The following is an 18,868-nucleotide window of genomic DNA, read 5'->3' on the forward strand; positions in this document are numbered from 1 at the left end:
GAGGGGCTCTGAGCCAGGCTCTCCCTGCGTCCGTCCGGACCCGAGGGGCTCTGAGCCAGGCTCTCCCTGCGTCCGTCCGGACCCGAGGGGCTCTGAGCCAGGCTCGCCGAGGGGCTCTGAGCCAGGCCCTCCCTGAGTCTGTCCGGACCCGAGGCGCCCTGGCCTGGGTCCCCCTGAGTGTATGTCTGGAGGCAGAGCCCCCATGAGTATCCGTTCGTCTAATGAGGCGGGAAGCCGCCACTGACCCGCCCTGCGCGCGCTCTGCGAGACTCTAGCTAGGGCGGGAGGCGAACCTAGAACGTTCCAGAACCTGATGTCACTATTACCAATGAGCTGGTCCCCTCTGTCCCCTGAAACTACAATTCCCAGAAGGCAACGTGCGCCCAGACTACCGCACCCCACAGGCAGCTCGGGCCCTACGTCAGAATAGCTGGAGCATTGCATGCCGGGACATAATGGCCGTCAGGAGCGTTGAGCCCTTGCGGCACTCGTAGGCAGCGAATGATGCAATCGCAAACACAGGTTGCCCCAACGGTTGGCGAGGGCCGAGAGGTGACCCCGCCTCGTCTTTCTGATTGGTTGAGGTTCCGCCGAGACCCCACCCCCTCGCCCGTGGATTGGCTGGTCTCTGTCGCGCTGTGCCTGGGCCGCGCGTGGTGGAGGCGAGGCCGTCACTCTCCCCTCGCCGGACCGGCCACGTGGGCGCCAGCTCGGGGCTGCGGGTGCGGGTCTGGCCCAGGCAGCGCGGGCCCGCCGGCGCCTGCCCCGCCCCGCCCCCGCCCCGCGGGGGGTGCCGGCCGGCCGCGCGCGCGCGTGACCGCGGCCCCGCCATGAGCGTGGGGTTCATCGGAGCCGGGCAGCTCGCCTTCGCCCTGGCCCGGGGCTTCGCCGCGGCAGGTGGGTGCTGCGCGCCGGGCTCCGCCTCCGCCGCGCCCCCGCAGCTCCCCGCCGCGCCCCCCGCAGCTCCCCGCCGCCCCGCGCTCCCCGGCGTCCCGCAGCTCCCCGCCGCGCTCCCCGCCGCGCTCCCCGCCGCCCCGCAGCTCCCCGCCGCGCTCCCCGCCGCCCCGCAGCTCCCCGCCGCGCTCCCCGCCGCCCCGCAGCTCCCCGGCGCGCCCCCGCCGCCCCGCGCTCCCCGGCGTCCCGCCGCCCCGCGCTCCCCGGCGTCCCGCCCCGCGCCTGGCTCCGCTGCCTGCGCCGCTCAGCAGCCCGGGGCGGCGGCAGGGGGAGCCGGGCTCCGGAGCGGGGCGGAGGTCAGGGTCCTGGGCGGGTCCTGGGCGGTCCAACGGAGCCCGCAGATCTGCGTGGCCGGAAAGCGCGCTGTCCCGCGGATCTGCGGGAGGCAGCGGAGAGACGGAGAGGGGGGCGAGCCCTCTGCGGAGCGGAAAGAGAACTTGCACAAGCTGAAAGCAAAACTTACATATGGCACTTGCACAGCAAAGTACACGTCCCCGTATAGACGAGCGCTGCAACGACTAAAGGTGTGAATTAAAACTACCCTATTTATTGGATGCAGATTTGTGTATTTCATCCTTAAACCACAGGGTGCTTGAGAATGTGAGAGTTTTTTAGTAGAGAGCCATTAGGATCAGTATGTACATCAGTGAGCCAGAAGAAGAGATGTGTTGTGAGGGGACAACAGGAGTGTGGGGGAATGACCAAGTTCAGAATAACCTGGGTGAATAACAGTGAAGAAGCTCTGGGGGAAGCGAGACCCATGGAACCCAAACTGAAGTTACCTGTCCCTTTCCTAGGGGTTTTGGCTGCTCATAAGATCACAGCAAGTTCCCCAGACACTGACCTCCCAACTGTATCTGGACTGAGGGTAAGTTCCAGTGTTTGTAAGATCCAAACTCCTGCCCACAGAAATCACACAAAGATCTCAATATGTTTGCAGTGGCCACAAGTAGGACTCCTATGTTCAGTATTGCATGTTGTTTTCTCTGCTTGGCTCAATAAGGCTCTTTTAGGGTCTGAATCCTCTCACATCTGAACTTCCTGCCATTGGCTGTTGGGTTCACTTATTGCCAACGGTGGACACAGAGCCAGGAAAGGTGAGTGGTTCCCATCTTTGGGGCAAAGAGTTTCTTGCCCAGAGAAGCCAATTGAGAACCACTCTGGGAATCTGAAGTTACAAATAGAGTCAATAGTTACACGTTCAAAGTGCATGACTGCACTACAGTGAAAATGCAACGTGGAACTGATCATGAGCTATAAAGGCTGGGAATGTAACTTCGCTTCTTCCCCCATAATGACAGGTTTCAGAGGAACAGCCGTGTTAGTCTGTATTCGCAAAAAAAAAGGAGTACTTGTGGCACCTTAGAGACTAACCAATTTATTTGAGCATGAGCTTTCGTGAGCTACAGCTCACTTCATCAGATGTTTACCGTGGAAACTGCAGCAGACTTTATATACACACAGAAATCATGAAACAATACCTCCTCCCACCCCACTGTCCTGCTGGTAATAGCTTATCTAAAGTGATCAACAGGTGGGCCATTTCCAGCACAAATCCAGGTTTTCTCACCCTCCACGCCCCCCCACAAATTCACTCTCCTGCTGGTGCTAGCCCATCCAAAGTGACAACTCTTTACATAATCAAGTCGGGCTATTTCCTGCATAGATCAAGGTTTTCTCACATCCCCCCCACCCCCATACACACACAAACTCACTCTCCTGCTGGTAATAGCTCATCTAAACTGACCATTCTCCAGGTTTAAATCCAAGTTAAACCAGAACATCTGGGGGGGGGGGGGGTAGGAAAAAACAAGAGGACACAGGCTACCTTGCATAATGACTTAGCCACTCCCAGTCTCTATTTAAGCCTAAATTAATAGTATCCAATTTGCAAATGAATTCCAATTCAGCAGTTTCTCGCTGGAGTCTGGATTTGAAGTTTTTTTGTTTTAAGATAGCGACCTTCATGTCTGTGATTGCGTGACCAGAGAGATTGAAGTGTTCTCCGACTGGTTTATGAATGTTATAATTCTTGACATCTGATTTGTGTCCATTTATTCTTTTACGTAGAGACTGTCCAGTTTGACCAATGTACATGGCAGAGGGGCATTGCTGGCACATGATGGCATAGATCACATTGGTGGATGTGCAGGTGAACGAGCCTCTGATAGTGTGGCTGATGTTATTAGGCCCTGTGATGGTGTCCCCTGAATAGATATGTGGGCACAATTGGCAACGGGCTTTGTTGCAAGGATAAGTTCCTGGGTTAGTGGTTCTGTTGTGTGGTATGTGGTTGTTGGTGAGTATTTGCTTCAGGTTGCGGGGCTGTCTGTAGGCAAGGACTGGCCTGTCTCCCAAGACTTGTGAGAGTGTTGGGTCATCCTTTAGGATAGGTTGTAGATCCTTAATAATGCGTTGGAGGGGTTTTAGTTGGGGGCTGAAGGTGACGGCTAGTGGCGTTCTGTTATTTTCTTTGTTAGGCCTGTCCTGTAGTAGGTAACTTCTGGGAACTCTTCTGGCTCTATCAATCTGTTTCTTTACTTCTGCAGGTGGGTATTGTAGTTGTAAGAAAGCTTGACAGAGATCTTGTAGGTGTTTGTCTCTGTCTGAGGGGTTGGAGCAAATGCGGTTGTATCGCAGAGCTTGGCTGTAGACGATGGATCGTGTGGTGTGGTCAGGGTGAAAGCTGGAGGCATGCAGGTAGGAATAGCGGTCAGTAGGTTTACGGTATAGGGTGGTGTTTATGTGGCCATTGTTTATTAGCACTGTAGTGTCCAGGAAGTGGATCTCTTGTGTGGACTGGACCAGGCTGAGGTTGGTGGTGGGATGGAAATTGTTGAAATCATGGTGGAATTCCTCAAGGGCTTCAATCCATCGGTGATCTTCCTGATAACACCATCCTGGCTACTATGGATGTAGAAGCCCTCTACACCAACATTCCACACAAAGATGGACTACAAGCCGTCAAGAACACTATCCCCGATAATGTCACGGCTAACCTGGTGGCTGAACTTTGTGACTTTGTCCTTACCCATAACTATTTCACATTTGGGGACAATGTATACCTTCAGATCAGCGGCACTGCTATGGGTACCCGCATGGCCCCACAGTATGCCAACATTTTTATGGCTGATTTAGAACAACGCTTCCTCAGCTCTCGTCCCCTAAAGCCCCTACTCTACTTGCGCTATATTGATGACATCTTCATCATCTGGACCCATGGAAAAGAAGCCCTTGAGGAATTCCACCATGATTTCAACAATTTCCATCCCACCACCAACCTCAGCCTGGTCCAGTCCACACAAGAGATCCACTTCCTGGACACTACAGTGCTAATAAACAATGGCCACATAAACACCACCCTATACCGTAAACCTACTGACCGCTATTCCTACCTGCATGCCTCCAGCTTTCACCCTGACCACACCACACGATCCATCGTCTACAGCCAAGCTCTGCGATACAACCGCATTTGCTCCAACCCCTCAGACAGAGACAAACACCTACAAGATCTCTGTCAAGCTTTCTTACAACTACAATACCCACCTGCAGAAGTAAAGAAACAGATTGATAGAGCCAGAAGAGTTCCCAGAAGTTACCTACTACAGGACAGGCCTAACAAAGAAAATAACAGAACGCCACTAGCCGTCACCTTCAGCCCCCAACTAAAACCCCTCCAACGCATTATTAAGGATCTACAACCTATCCTAAAGGATGACCCAACACTCTCACAAGTCTTGGGAGACAGGCCAGTCCTTGCCTACAGACAGCCCCGCAACCTGAAGCAAATACTCACCAACAACCACATACCACACAACAGAACCACTAACCCAGGAACTTATCCTTGCAACAAAGCCCGTTGCCAATTGTGCCCACATATCTATTCAGGGGACACCATCACAGGGCCTAATAACATCAGCCACACTATCAGAGGCTCGTTCACCTGCACATCCACCAATGTGATCTATGCCATCATGTGCCAGCAATGCCCCTCTGCCATGTACATTGGTCAAACTGGACAGTCTCTACGTAAAAGAATAAATGGACACAAATCAGATGTCAAGAATTATAACATTCATAAACCAGTCGGAGAACACTTCAATCTCTCTGGTCACGCAATCACAGACATGAAGGTCGCTATCTTAAAACAAAAAAACTTCAAATCCAGACTCCAGCGAGAAACTGCTGAATTGGAATTCATTTGCAAATTGGATACTATTAATTTAGGCTTAAATAGAGACTGGGAGTGGCTAAGTCATTATGCAAGGTAGCCTGTGTCCTCTTGTTTTTTCCTACCCCCCCCCCCCCCCAGATGTTCTGGTTTAACTTGGATTTAAACCTGGAGAATGGTCAGTTTAGATGAGCTATTACCAGCAGGAGAGTGAGTTTGTGTGTGTATGGGGGTGGGGGGGATGTGAGAAAACCTTGATCTATGCAGGAAATAGCCCGACTTGATTATGTAAAGAGTTGTCACTTTGGATGGGCTAGCACCAGCAGGAGAGTGAATTTGTGGGGGGGCGTGGAGGGTGAGAAAACCTGGATTTGTGCTGGAAATGGCCCACCTGTTGATCACTTTAGATAAGCTATTACCAGCAGGACAGTGGGGTGGGAGGAGGTATTGTTTCATGATTTCTGTGTGTATATAAAGTCTGCTGCAGTTTCCACGGTAAACATCTGATGAAGTGAGCTGTAGCTCACGAAAGCTCATGCTCAAATAAATTGGTTAGTCTCTAAGGTGCCACAAGTACTCCTTTTCTTCCCCCATAGTAACTAAAAAAAACAAACTGTCCTGTTCTCACTGGGTTACTGCTGTACTCTCTGCTGATCAGGTCTGTCTCTGTATGACTCTTAGTGAACACGATTATTCTCTGCTGGTGGCTGACCCAGCTTGGCTGAATCCTGATCCCAAATGCCATTTCTAAGAGCTGAGAATGCAAGGAAGTTCTAGGAATGAGATGCTGTTGCTATGTAACTTTCAAATTATTCCAGAAAATAGGTGTAAACTTCACTATAAGTAACAAGGAAACAGTTAAAAACAGCGATGTTCTGTTCCTGGCTGTGAAACCTCCCATCATTCCCTTCATTCTGGACGAGATTGGCTCAGATATAGAGAATCGCCACATCGTGGTCTCATGTGCTGCTGGTGTCACTATCCGCTCCATTGAGAAGGTGAGGAACAGAGTGCTGCACAGCTCTGATGGGGTCAAAGGGCCTGGGATAGGGCTAGCTGCATGCATCTGCACCTGAAGCTTCTTGAAGCCAGGGTACTAAAACTCTAGAAAGCTTTTCCAGAGGGCTGGAGCTCTGGCTATCTGACTTTGAGACTGACTTGTTCTTCCAGCTGCCAGAAGCTGAGTACAATGTTCATTTCTGGCACTGGGAGCACTACAGCTCACGAGTTAAGCACCATTTGCCTATGAGACTCTGGCCCATTTCTGGACTGCAGCCAATTTTTGGAGGCGCAAAGGTTGCACTAGGCCCTGTTTGCACCTCCTAATCATACCCAGGATAAGCTAAAACAGTCACTAACTTACTCCCTGGCTGCAGTGGTCCGTAAGGGGCAGTCTGGAAGTCCGGAATAGTCAGAGTCTAAGTGCTATGCATTCCAGCAACACAGATGGAATGTCCCAGTCCTACGAAGGGGTGTAGTAGGTCTGTTCTGGCCCAAGACCACCAGGGAATCCTCCTTATGCCAGTAGGGAGGTTCATATGGTTTCAAGACCCTCTGCTGCAAGATTGTCATGCAATGCCTGGGAAGTGTCCCAGAATCAGGTCCTGTGTCAATAGGACCTTGGTATCGTCCCTGTTCATTCCCCATCATTGTATGAAACTTTAATAGGTCTTGTCTTTCCCTGCTGAGGGCTGCCAGCCCCTCTGCATTCATGGAGACTCATTATGGTAGATGTCTGCAGGAGCTGCCCCCATGGAGACTGCAGGGGCCATGTTAGAATGATAATGCTGCTACAAGGGATGGGCAGGCTCTGCCCAGCACTCTGTAACTGAGTTTCACCTGCGTCCCCAGGGACACTGCATTAAGCGCTTGTCCCCTTTGGCAAAGGCTTAACAGAGGGAATCTTGGTGACCATCCTGTAGAAGTGCCTGGGGGTGGGGTGAGGAAGAGGTCCTTTACCCCGCTGGATTCCCTCTGACCTTTAGGAGTTCTCTAGAGGGGGGTTTACTCCAGATGTAGAAGGTGTATTAAATCTGGTTCGTTCTCTCTTTCTGTCTCCAACTCTTTCCCATCCCAAGAAACTCTCTGCCTTCTGTCCCACCCCGAAAGTGATCAGGTGCATGACTAACACACCTGTGATCGTGCGGGAAGGTGCTACCGTCTATGCCACAGGGACTCACGCAGAAGTGGAAGATGGGAAGCTCCTGGAACAGCTGATGGCTAGTGTGGGCTTCTGCACTGAAGTAGAAGAGGACCTAATAGATGCTGTTACAGGCCTCAGCGGCAGCGGCCCTGCTTATGTAGGTGCCACTTCTTTGGGTTATGCAAGTCAAGTGGAGAACATTGAACTTTAAATGCTGAGAACACACTTGCATCTTAAAATGGTATCAGATTAGGCTGCAGATTTGACCAAGGGGATAGATTTGAATTTCTAATCACCTGGAGTCAAGCATCAGAGGGGTAGCTGTGTTAGTCTGGATCTGTAAAAGTGGCAAAGAGTCCTGTGGCACCTTATAGACTAACAGACGTATTGGAGCATGAGCTTTCGTGGGTGAATACCCACTTCGTCAGATGCTACTCACAAAAGCTCATGCTCCAATACGTCTGTTGGTCTATAAGGTGCCACAGGACTGTTTGCCACTTAATCACCTGGAGTGTGTAACCTATAACCTGTAGGTGTCTTGTTCAAAGCCAGGCCAGCTCAACAATAAGAGTCTGTTAGACTTTGCTTGGCCTCTTAGTAATGAATGTGGGTTTCTGTTCAGTGCCTAGTAGACAAGCATCCACATTACAAAAACTGGGTGCTAATTGGGCCACTTGTCGGCGATTTCATCTGAGGCCAAGGATGGAATAGCCTCAGAGTCTGAATCGCCCTGCTCAAGACCGAGGCCCTCTGGGTGGATGTGAAGCTTGGTTTGCAGCACGTGCTGGGGAGCCTGAGGACTGAGTTCCTGGCTTCCCAGTCTGTCATCTTAGTTTGCTTAAGAGATTGTCCTCAACAAAGAGTGATTTTTATCAAGTCCCTTTAAGTGGTGGGGATCCACAGTGACCCCAGAGCCTTGGACACTGTCCCTCTGCCTGGGAACGTCACAGCTTTGAGGGCACACGTTGGTCTCCAAACCTCAGAATCACTGTCATGCTGTTTCTGGTCTCTCAGGCATTCACAGCCCTGGATGCTCTGGCAGATGGAGGTGTGAAGATGGGGCTTCCTCGCAGGCTAGCTGTCCGACTTGGAGCCCAGGCCTTACTGGTCAGTGTCTTCTCTTCCATAGTCCATTCAGTTCATATCTGGTCCATCCAGATAGTCTGCAAGCGCCTGGATCAAATCAGGTCCACGAGGACAGTTTTTTCACACAACGATCTCCCTGGGTGGAATTTCCCAGAGATTATTCAAGTTGCTGATGGCTCTGAGGGAGGCTGGAAAGTGCGAGGCCCTTACTCCTCTACAGACTTGCAACTCTGAGCTGGGTTTCCAGTAGCCCTTCAAATGTGAGAAAGGGGCCCATTGCCTAATGTAGCCGTCTAGCAGCAGGGAACTGGAACTCACAACTGTTGGGAATCCTTTTGGTCCTATTTCTGACACATGTTTTCCCTCTCTCTCCTGCTGCAGGGTGCTGCCAAAATGCTGTTGGAATCTGAACAGCATCCTGGGCAGCTGAAGGACAATGTCTGCTCACCTGGGGGAGCCACCATCTATGCCCTGCACTTCCTGGAGAGTGGAGGCTTTCGCTCACTGCTCATCAATGCCGTGGAGGCTTCCTGCATTCGCACAAGGTGAGCAGGTGTAAGGCCTCCCTGATGCTTGGCAGTGTTGCCCTAAAGGGAAGGCTGCAGAGTTCTGCTGCTCCTTTCTGTCTCAATGCCTCCTTCTCCTTTGTGATTCTGCTCTTCCCACTGACTGACAGACTCTTCCTGCAGGGAGCTGCAGCACCTAGCGGATCAGGAGAAGGTCTCCCCGGCTGCCATTAAGAAGACCCTTCTGGATAAGGTGAAGCTGGAGTCTCCCTCTGTTTCCATGGCTTCTGCCAACAAAGTCAGTCTGTTCAGCAGCAGCTGGGCGCCCAGCAGCAAGAAGAACTGAAGGGATGAGGCTCGGCCAGGCACCAGCCCTCTTGCATGCACTTTCTTCTCACTCTGTAAAGGAAAAGCTCTAGTCCTAGGCATTCCCAGCCCTTGCCTGGCTCTCGGCCTGCAGCAACTTTGGGAGCGGTGCAAAGCTGTAGAGAAGGGACCTTAACTTCCAGCTGAGGTGGGAACACGGTCACTAGCATGTCCTTCCCTTTGGGGGTGGGCAGTTGCTGGGTTACGGGCACAGCTGGTTGTCACGGACACAAAGTGTCTCCTCTGGGCAGGGAGCTGGCTTCTCCATAAAGCTAGCCCCTCCATCCCCATTAATAATCTCCTGGGCAGTAGTTTATTTTGATGGCTTATTTTAAGGGGTATCCTGCTGCTCCTTGGCTCTGAAGGTTAGAGCGGGGCCTTGGACCCCTCGTGGCCCCATGGTTCCTATCCCCATCTTTTTCTTCACCACCCAGAGTAGAATCCATCCCCTCTGTGCATCATACTGGGGTTGGGCTCAGTTGTCTTCCACTGAGAGCAGCAGCCCTGCTTTCCCCTCAGCCCAGAATCCACGTTTCAGTAGCTGCATGATGCAGCCCACATATTTTTCTGTGCAGAACTCAGAGCATGTGTCTCTCTTCCTGTGCCTGGTGCGCTTTGCAGGCCAGGCTATCTGAACATCCCCCTTCTGAACACACTGTTGGGGACACAGCCACTTCTCCTCCTTCAGCACCCTTCCTGGATGAGCAGCTCAAAAAGCCTCAACTCAAGCGAGTGTTCCCTTTCCCTTCAGCCTGTGAACAACCTTACCACCACTGAATGGTTCAGTTTTCATCCCATGTCTGAAATGCTTTCCGTGTTCCTTAGCGTGTTCTCTACCTGCTGCCTTGGGGGCAGAGAGGGCAGGGGGAACCCCCATTTAGGTCACACCTGGTTCCAGGCCCCAGCAGGATTTGCCCATTTCCCATTGTCTTGTCCAGTTGTGTATGCAGAGACTGTCAGCCCTTCCCTTGGAGCTGATTTCACAGGATTCCTCCATATACATGTGGTTCCTTTCTAACTTCATCTCATTCCCCAACATTTACATCAGTCCTTGATGGTTTCCAGCTTCACCACCCTTTGTGATCCAGCTCAAACTGAAAACTTTCCCCATTTTGTACTGGAGCCCTGGAAGTTCTTCCCCTGGCCTTGCTGCACTTTCTCTTTTTCCTGCCCTCTCCTCTTATCTGTCACATGCCCTCCCATCTCCAGCTCCCTGGAAGGTGGTGTACTAAAGGGACAGAGGAGAAATGCATGGGCTGGCAGACACTAGCCATGGAGGTGGGTGTTGAACCTATCAGTCTTTCATTCACTGCTTTGTGTGACATATTTACAGCAAAGGGCTAAGCTGATCTATGTTTACATAGCTTCTCTGCCCCTGCTGCCCCCCCCCCCCCCCCGGAAACCATGTTACACACCAAAGAATCGCACGGGGTAGACAACAGCCCCCGGTTCTCCTTTTGCTTGGGTGCAGTGGAAGCCAGCAGGCATGGCAATGATATGGGTGGATAAACGTTGTTCTAGACCATTGCCTACCTCTGTTCTAACGGGGTGGGGGCAGGAGGGAGAAGGAAAGTCTGTCTGCAGGTGCTAGCATTGTTCTTGATCTGTCAGCATCCTGGCTGCTGCTGGCCCTAGAAGGGAGGTGGCAGCAGCGCTTCTCTTGCTGGGTAGTCTCCTCACCCAGCCCGTGGCTTCCATCTCAGAGCTGAGGTTTACAGTCTGGTGGTGTCAGAGCCTCATGGGCCAGGCCTCTGTGCATAGACCCTTGGGGCTGAGACCCAGCGCAGGTAGCATGTAGAGCACAGAAAGGTCTCTGGAAGTGTGTCCCCGCTAGGCAGACATGGCTTTAGCTCAGACCAACCCACCTTCCTGCAGCCGAGGGAAGGGGGCTAGTCTGAGCCTCTGCACGTGTTTGTAGTACACTGTCTCAAGCCCAGCTAGCACATCTGTGGCCTGGGCTGGGAGGCTCACTCCCTGCTGCAGTGGAGACACGCTGCATGCGGCACAAAGGTAAAAGCTTTCTTGCTGTCCCAGCTCCTGCGTGGCAGAGGCAGCGTGGGACGCTATTGCTGAATTACACACACTTGCTCCCCCTCCCTCTTTCCAGAATAAACTTTGCTTCTCAGCCTGGGGCTAGTGTGAGCTGTGTGGATTTGGAGTGTGTCCCTTCACTGGCAGGGAGCCCAGCTGTCGCCACCATCTCCTGCTCTGCACTGCACTCATTTTTAGCCCCTTGAGAGGGTTTGTTTTCATTGGAGACTAATTCCTAAAGGGGGGAGATTAAGGTCCAACCTTGCTCTTCACCCTGCCTCCTGGGGGCAATAGCACAGAAGCTGTACTCGCAGGTTCATTAGCTCTTGCTTTTAGTGGTTTAAAACATGGAGGGAAAACCCCTTCTGGCTGAAATGTGCCAGTTAAGGGTCCTGAAATTGTAATCCCCTGAGAGCCTGGCCTGGGCTTCTGCACCTCTAACAAAAAGCCACGGTGCCTGTAGCTAGCATCACAGCGAGGGAGCAGAGCTGCACGGTGGGCTGGGCCTGGGATGGTGAGCACAGCACCACAGTGGGGCAGAAGCAGAGCACACCCAGGGCCAACCTGCATAAATTACTGCAGCCTAAATGGTGGAAAGGGGGCAACACAGCCTCCTTCCCCACCATGTGCACTGCAGTCACTGGCCTTTGTTGGAGAAAGGAATGTTCTAAACAGTGGTTCTGGTAGTGTGCAATAAAGAACCACCAGCAGTGCCAAAAGGTTTCTGTCCTCCAAAGAAGGCACTGCAGGATGGGCCAGCACCCTTGCCATCATGCAGGGGAGGGAGCCCTGGAAGGAAAGCCCTGCTCTAGCACTCATTTTACAAGCTGGGCTTCAGAGAGTTCTAGCCCAGCTGGTCTTCTGGACCCCCCAGAGAAGGGCCCATCAACCCCCATTCAAAACATATGCAGGGTTTATTAATTTGTCCCCCGCCATGTGTTGCATGGGAGTCTACAGCTACTGTTGAATATCCTAGATCGAGAGCATATCCCTCCAAGGACATAGTACCGTTAGCCAGCATGTCACCCTAATTCTTGTGTGTTGCTGTGCCTCTGAGTACCGTGATGTGCACATATCCCTCTCTTACCCTTCTGCTGACATTTTTTTAGACTGGAAGCTCTTTGGGCCAGAACCCATGTCCTCATGTTCATGCAGCACCCACTCCCCTCTAATGTTACAAAATAACAATTCCAGCAGGAGCACAGGTAGCTGCTGGGCCTGGCCTCAGGAGAGCAGGACTTCACAGGCAGGAAGTAAGCCCCCCGCCCCCCTGCTTAATGCATTTTGGCTGTGACTTGCTTTAGCACCATCACAGGCACCTAAACAAGAAGCAGCTGCAAAACCCTCTTTCCTGTGTCAGCATTTCCAGTAGCCACCATGGTGCTCCCTGCCCTTTCAGTAGCATTGAGAAAACGTAGATACAGCAAAGAGGAGCTGCTGAAGAGAAGTTGGGGTGAGGGAATTTCTAGGGGAGAGGACTTCATGTTGCAGGGTGGGTAGCACAGCATGGTGAATGTCTGATTTCTGGTATAAGGTATTTATATCTGCAGGGCCCAATTGGCAACAAAGTGTTCTGATGCAAAGAGTGTGACGTTTGGTCAGTTTGTAAACCCCTGTCTATCCCTGTACATCTCTCAAGTTCCGTCCAAACCTATCTAATTAATAATACCACACACTCCCCAGGGGGCTAGGTAGGAGCTGACTCATACCTGCACAAGACAAGAAGTTTTCTACTCAGGCAGTTCTCCATCACATACCCTTTTATCACAGACCCATCCCTTCAGGTGAGCAACTCCACAGAGCTGGGCTTTTGTCTCCAAATAAGCACCTCTACTTGTTTAGAGTGGCATAATTCACCCACACTACCCAGGGGCAAGGCACTAGCCCCTCTAATCTAAGATCTGTCTGTTACCACAACACCTGCACTGTCTATTAGAGGGACCCACAGCACAGCAAAAGCTGGGAAGTTGTTAGTAGCTGTGTGTAAACGCAAGCACCTGGAGCCCTGGGAAAGGGGCTAGAAGAGACAAGCTCTGAGCTTTCTTGGTTTAGTATAGTGTTCATTTCCTCTGGGGAAGAGTCCTGAATATTGGAACAAAGCGCCCAGCATAGGTGACTATGAGTTCCTGGGGACATTCCTAAGGCTGGAAAGTCAGGGGCCCTGCAGAAAGCCTGACAGTGGAGAAGGGGACTGAGGTTCAGTAGAAAGAGCTAGTGCTTCCCCCTGGCTGAGGCAATGAGGTGAACTCTGAGACTGCAGCCCAGGTCTGATAGCTACTGGGGCTCCAGTTGGGAGGGAAGGATTTGACCATGATCCCAGGGGAATCCTGGCTGGTGAGCAGGAGGTTAAAACTGTTGCAAAGTTGAATGTAGTGTTTGCACACTACATCTGTTCCTCTGCAGAGCACTGTGTAGCTCAAAGGTAATGTGTTCCAGGAAAAGGATGTGCTAAGTGGGGTAAATTGGGTGAGTGATCTGATGGTGAGGAATGTGCTTGGTGGAATATTATGACAGGCAGAATCTTTCTGGTATGGGTGGGGGAAGGGGGGATTTTGTTTCCCTAAGATACAGAAAAGTGCTGGGTCAGGCAGATTCTTGGAGAGGGGGATGTGAGCTGCTGACTAGGCAGTGTGACAGGGTTCGGTGTAGTGATTAGTCCAAGGCATCTAGCAACAAGATGAGGACCTGCTAATCATCTGAGGTGTCCAAGTGACAGCTGTAAGCCCCGCAGAGCTGAAGAGGGGCAGGGAAAAATTCAGCCTCTGTTTTATTTGCACACATACAGACGAGTCCTATTGGAACCATAATTTCCAAGTGAAATCTCCCTGAATAATTGTTTCCCACCGCTGGCTGTGATTCACATAGTGACTTTGCAGCTTTCCTGCTATGGTCATTCTGTGGTGTACCTACTTAGAGGAGAAGCAGTTTGAAGATAGGACTTTCCACAGCTGGATGGTTGCCCCCAGTTGTGTTGATTGGAATATCCTGGGGAAGGGGGAATTCCACCATTCTGTAATTACCCACAAAATCTGCTTTAATTTGTCTTTGTATGTGAGTGGGTGCGCTGAAGGTGCAGATTTTACAATGTGCTGAGCTGCTTAGCAGCTACACTGTCAGCATGCCATGCAGAAAACTCTCTAGCCTACAACAAGTGTCTTACCTCTCTCCTCCCACTAACCTCACAGTAACACCCTCCCCACCCCCAGATGGGTCAATATCACTAGACAGTGCCGCATCAGAAACAAACTCTACTCACCCACTTTGTACTGCAGGGGCACAAGGGGACCTTTGCACATCTCCTCCCCATCAGGAGCTTTCTGTCACTCAGCTGCCTTGGGAAGGAGACGGGTTCTCTCTGCCCCTAGGAGGCTGAAGGCTCAATTTGTACAACTAGCCACACTCTGGATCTAGTGTTGGAGCAAGGGAACTGTCCTGATGGTTTCAGGATAACAGCCGGGTTAGTCTGTGTTCGCAAAAAGAACAGGAGGACTTGTGGCACCTTAGAGACTAACACATTTATTTGAGCATGAGCTTTCGTGAGCTACAGCTCACTTCCACTGTGTGCACCCGATGAAGTGAGCTGTAGCTCACGAAAGCTTATGCTCAAATAAATTGGTTAGTCTCTGAGGTGCCACAAGGACTCCTGTTCTTTTTGTCCTGATGGTGTACCCTGTGGGGGAGACTAGGATATTACCAGCAGATCACTCTCCGTGTACTTCATGACTACCTTTTGTCACAGACCATTGGTGGAGCTCCCTTCTCCAAACCCATCTTTAGGGGTCATTCCAGCTTACCGATGACGCAAGACAGGTGGAGGTGGGATGACTATTACAGTGCTTGTAGCAGAAGTCTTGACTCAAACATTTCTTGAATTCTTATGCTGTGGTTGTGTGGGAGAAAAGCAAATAGTGGGTTTCGTAGGGGCAAATGTAAAGCTCTATTAGTTGCCTCTGATACTGTACTTAAGTAGGATAACCAGATGTCCCATTTTTAAAGGGACAGTCCTGTATTTAAGCCCTCCATCAGGTGTCCTAACTTTTTCTTAAAAATGGGCAAATTGTCCCATATTTTCTGTCTCTCCCCCTCCCCCTCCCCATCAGTACTGGTGGTTCCTGCTGCTGGCTGGATCCCTGCTCACCAGCCGCCCTCCCACCAGCGGTGAGTGGGGGTGTCCAATGTCTGATGATGGGGGTGGGTGTGCAAGGCTGGTGGCAGAGCGAAGATGCAGTGTGCCGTCTGTCAGCGCAGCCCCTGCTGCGTGTTGGCTCTCAGCCAGCTGGACCCTGCCCCCCGTCCTGTTTCCAGCCAGCACTGGTTGCACGCTGCAATGGTTGGTGAGTGCAGGCAGGTGCCAGGTAGTGGCCGGTTACATGTCTCCTCTGCTGCCCACCCATTGGCCCTTTATGTGCTGCCCCCCTCGCTGACCTCTCTCTGCTTTGCCCCTTCAACCCCCAGCCCCGCTGCTGCTCCTCCTCCATATCCCTCCCGGCAGGACATTTCCCGCTCCCAGTGTTGTGCGGAGAACTGGCCCCTGGTCAGAACACTCAGACCACCAACAGCCTGGCCGCAGGTTCCTTCCTTCCTTCCCCCACTGCTTCTGGCTGAGCTGGGGCCCCGGAAAGCCCAAGACCTTCCGACCTGGGGCGCTGGCCAGAAGGAGCCAAGACTGGCATATGCCAAAGCTCCACACAGGGCTGGCATGGGGAAGGCTCTCCTCAGCTAAGCTCTGGAGTTGGGGGGGACCCCATTTCCAGCCTGTTCATGCCCCAAATCTGCAGGTTCCACAGCAGCCCCCTAGGCAGGGGCTTAGTACCCTCTTCACCTGCCCCACCCCTGACCTGGGTCCTGCCCCCAGGGAGTGTGGGGCTGCTCCATACCCTAGGCACCCTCCCTTGCTGAGCCACCTCCCTGGCCTGGTTTGCTGAAGCCCCTGCAGCCAGGTAACCCAGCACAATGCATCCTTAGGGCTTAACCCCTTCCTGCCCACGCTGTAGCTAGGGGACAGGAGACTGCTGGGTTATGTTGGTGGCCCGCAGCAGAATGGAGGTGTTAGCTGCCTTTCGACAGGGGGTGGGCAGGAAGGGACAAGCTGCTTCCAGCCAAGCGGGAGAGGTGGGGGAGAAGAAGAAATGAGCTCTGCAAAGACATGGGCCAGGTCATCCTTCCCTTCCTCTGCCCCCCAGCATCTAGAAGCAGCTCCCGACCCTTCCCCCGCCCATACAGTGCTAAAAGGCTGCTGTTGGCCATGTTCTGGTGTGAACCCTGGCAGAAATCTGGGGTGGGGGAGCACGTGACCCTGCACATACCCCCCACCTGTTGCCTCCAGAAGATGTGGCACCAGGTACCTGTGGAGCAGGTCTGTCCCAGGGGCCCAACCAGTCATCGAGGGTGGAGAGCACTGGGCAGGGAGGAGAGGGTCAGTCGGTCACCCCCTGTATGTGAGAGAGGCGTACAGGAGTGTGTGTGTGTGTCACCTCTCCCCATGTGAACCTTTAAGCCTTAAAGATAAGGTGAATAAAAAGACTCCAACTACGCAGAACTTCTTTTTAATGGGGGCTCAGTCAGCTTGATGTTAATTTTAACGTTTGTACTGCATAGTTCTGACTGATTGCCATTGAACTCGCTTGAATATGAGTAATTTTACCAGATGTCCCGTATTCAGCATAGGGAAATATGGTCACCCTTTACTTAAGGGGCAGGCAACTTTAAGGAACTAGAGAGCCACAAAATCCATGAAAGCCCACTGGGGGGCCAGGGGTGTGTGATGGGGAAGTTAAGTTCTGGCCTGACATGGGGGTCAGAGGATTGGGTCTTGCCCCTTGTGGGGGATGATGTGAGGGGCCGGTCAGTGCCAGGACCGCAGAAGTCCCAGGGTGTGTGTGGAGAATGAGCCTATCCCACACCCATCCTGGACTGGCTCCTGCCCCACAGGGCTGGGCCCTACTCCCTGCTCTGGCCCACTGACTCTCGCCCCAGCACCCCATGATGTGTCTGTGAGCAGGTGAGGCCCTCCCCTCAGAACACGGCCTCCCTCCCGGCCCTGGTGGCCAGATTGCCTGCCCCAAGCTGGGCTACAGCGGGCCACGTGAAAGGATCAGCTGCCCCTTGCCCACCCCTGCTGGTGGTGATGTAACTGGGATCCCTGGAGGGTGGGGTGGGGCTGCTCTTTGCAGCCCTGCTCTGCAAGGCTGGACGATCCCCAGCCTGCCCGGGGCTCTCATGGGGCAGGGCATGAGCCGCACTGTGACTGCCTGCATGTGAGCAAGGACAATGGGAAGCTGGGCCCATGAGCTGCCCAGGCCAGAGAGCACGGCCCAAGTTGGCTGTGGTGCCTCCACCGGGCTGGGGGCCACTTGACAGGCACGTGCTCACCTCCTCCCGCAGCTCGGCAGGCAAAACCCTGGTGACTGGCTGCTTGCCCATTTCCCCACCTTCTGGGGGTAAGCAGCCAATCAGAGGTTCTGTGGGAAGCAAGTGAAACTCTCATCCCCTCCCTCAGGCAGCGAAAGCTGTTCTCAAAGGGATGGGGCCTGGGGGGAACTAAAGAGACCAGCAGTTCAGGGCAGCTTTGCACCCTCCCCTCCTTACCAGTGGGAGGGCTCCTCTGCCCCACCCTCTCCCTCCAAGGCCCAGAGGACCTGAAGCAGGAGGAGAGGGCAGAACCAATGGTGTTGGGGGACAGACAGGTGAAGGGTTAGACTCCATCCACTTTTTCAGCTCTTTAAGCCTTGGATTCAGCCATCACTTAACCAAAGTTTGCAGCATGAAGGTCTGAACAGATTCTCTGATGCCTTTAGATAAATTACTTCTGGGGGAATTCTGCACCAGAAAAATTAAAAATTCTGCACAGAATATTTTAAAATTCTGCATATTTTATTTGTCAACATAACACAGTATAATCACACCAGTTTCAATTGTTTTTGGTCATTTATTTAAAAATACCTGTCAGCAAGTATGTCTGTAAGAATACAGACAACCAAAAAGATTCAGGAAATGTATTTTTTTTGCAAATAGATTCCTTACTAGCCATATTAATACAGCACTCTCAGTAATAATTTATTTAAACTACAATACAGAACAGTATTTCCCGCACCCCTCAAAAGCAGTGCAAAGGTTTGGGGGAGTCAGGGGTAATGGAGGAGCTGAAGGAGAGGGAAGTAAATTGCTGAGAAGAAGCCTGGGTGTCGACTTGGAGGGTTGTTAGGTATGGGTGGGAAAAGTATGGAACAGATTTTTTGGTGGGGTGAGGAGGGATTGTTAGGAAGCTTCCCCATGCAGACCCTGTCTGACCTTTAGCCTCTCTCATTCAGTCGGGTACATCTGCTCCTGTCCCCATGTGTTCCTGCAGCCCAAAGTGTCCTTGCACTCCCTGTCCACGTGTCCCTCCACCCCCACTCAGATACCCACCCCACTATCCCCATGTGGCCCTGTACCCCTCCCCCTGTGCTCAAATGGCTCTATACCCCGTCCCGCATCTGTCTCTGGGCCCCCACTCAGTCACTCCCCTGTCCCTACATGTTCCTGTATCCCCTCCCCCTGTCTCCATGTGTCTCTATATCCCCACCCAGCCACTCCCTTGTCCCTATGTAGCTCTGCACCCCCTCCCCCATC

The 18,868-nt window shown here is 52.5% G+C and overlaps 1 protein-coding gene across 3 annotated transcripts; it reads left to right on the forward strand.

Annotated features, from left to right (window-relative positions):
- The first annotated feature begins 665 nt into the window (after positions 1 to 665).
- Positions 666 to 11,358, forward strand: PYCR1 (pyrroline-5-carboxylate reductase 1). 3 transcript variants are annotated; one of them, XM_073310355.1, is made up of 7 exons: positions 666 to 897; positions 1,752 to 1,822; positions 5,944 to 6,123; positions 7,204 to 7,425; positions 8,283 to 8,375; positions 8,736 to 8,899; positions 9,031 to 9,182. In XM_073310355.1, the coding sequence occupies exons 1-7, from the start codon at positions 831 to 833 to the stop codon at positions 9,092 to 9,094; spliced, it is 861 nt and encodes a 286-aa protein (XP_073166456.1). In that variant the 5' UTR covers positions 666 to 830; the 3' UTR covers positions 9,095 to 9,182. The 3 variants fall into 3 exon arrangements, with proteins under 3 accessions (XP_073166456.1, XP_073166455.1, XP_073166457.1); XM_073310356.1 differs by having other exon boundaries at positions 668 to 897; positions 9,044 to 11,358; XM_073310354.1 differs by lacking the exon at positions 8,283 to 8,375 and having other exon boundaries at positions 9,044 to 11,358.
- The last annotated feature ends 7,510 nt before the right edge of the window (positions 11,359 to 18,868 follow it).

Source organism: Lepidochelys kempii, chromosome 14, assembly GCF_965140265.1.
Source record: "Lepidochelys kempii isolate rLepKem1 chromosome 14, rLepKem1.hap2, whole genome shotgun sequence".
Lineage (NCBI taxonomy): Eukaryota > Metazoa > Chordata > Testudines > Cheloniidae > Lepidochelys > Lepidochelys kempii.

Coding starts and splice junctions, on each gene's coding strand:
- PYCR1 (XM_073310356.1), top strand. CDS start 831: ATGAGCGTGGGGTTCATCGGAGCCGGGCAGCTCGCCTTCGCCCTGGCC. Junction 898..1,751: donor CCGGGGCTTCGCCGCGGCAG/GTGGGTGCTGCG, acceptor TCCCTTTCCTAG/GGGTTTTGGCTGCTCATAAG. Junction 8,376..8,735: donor TTGGAGCCCAGGCCTTACTG/GTCAGTGTCTTC, acceptor CTCCTGCTGCAG/GGTGCTGCCAAAATGCTGTT.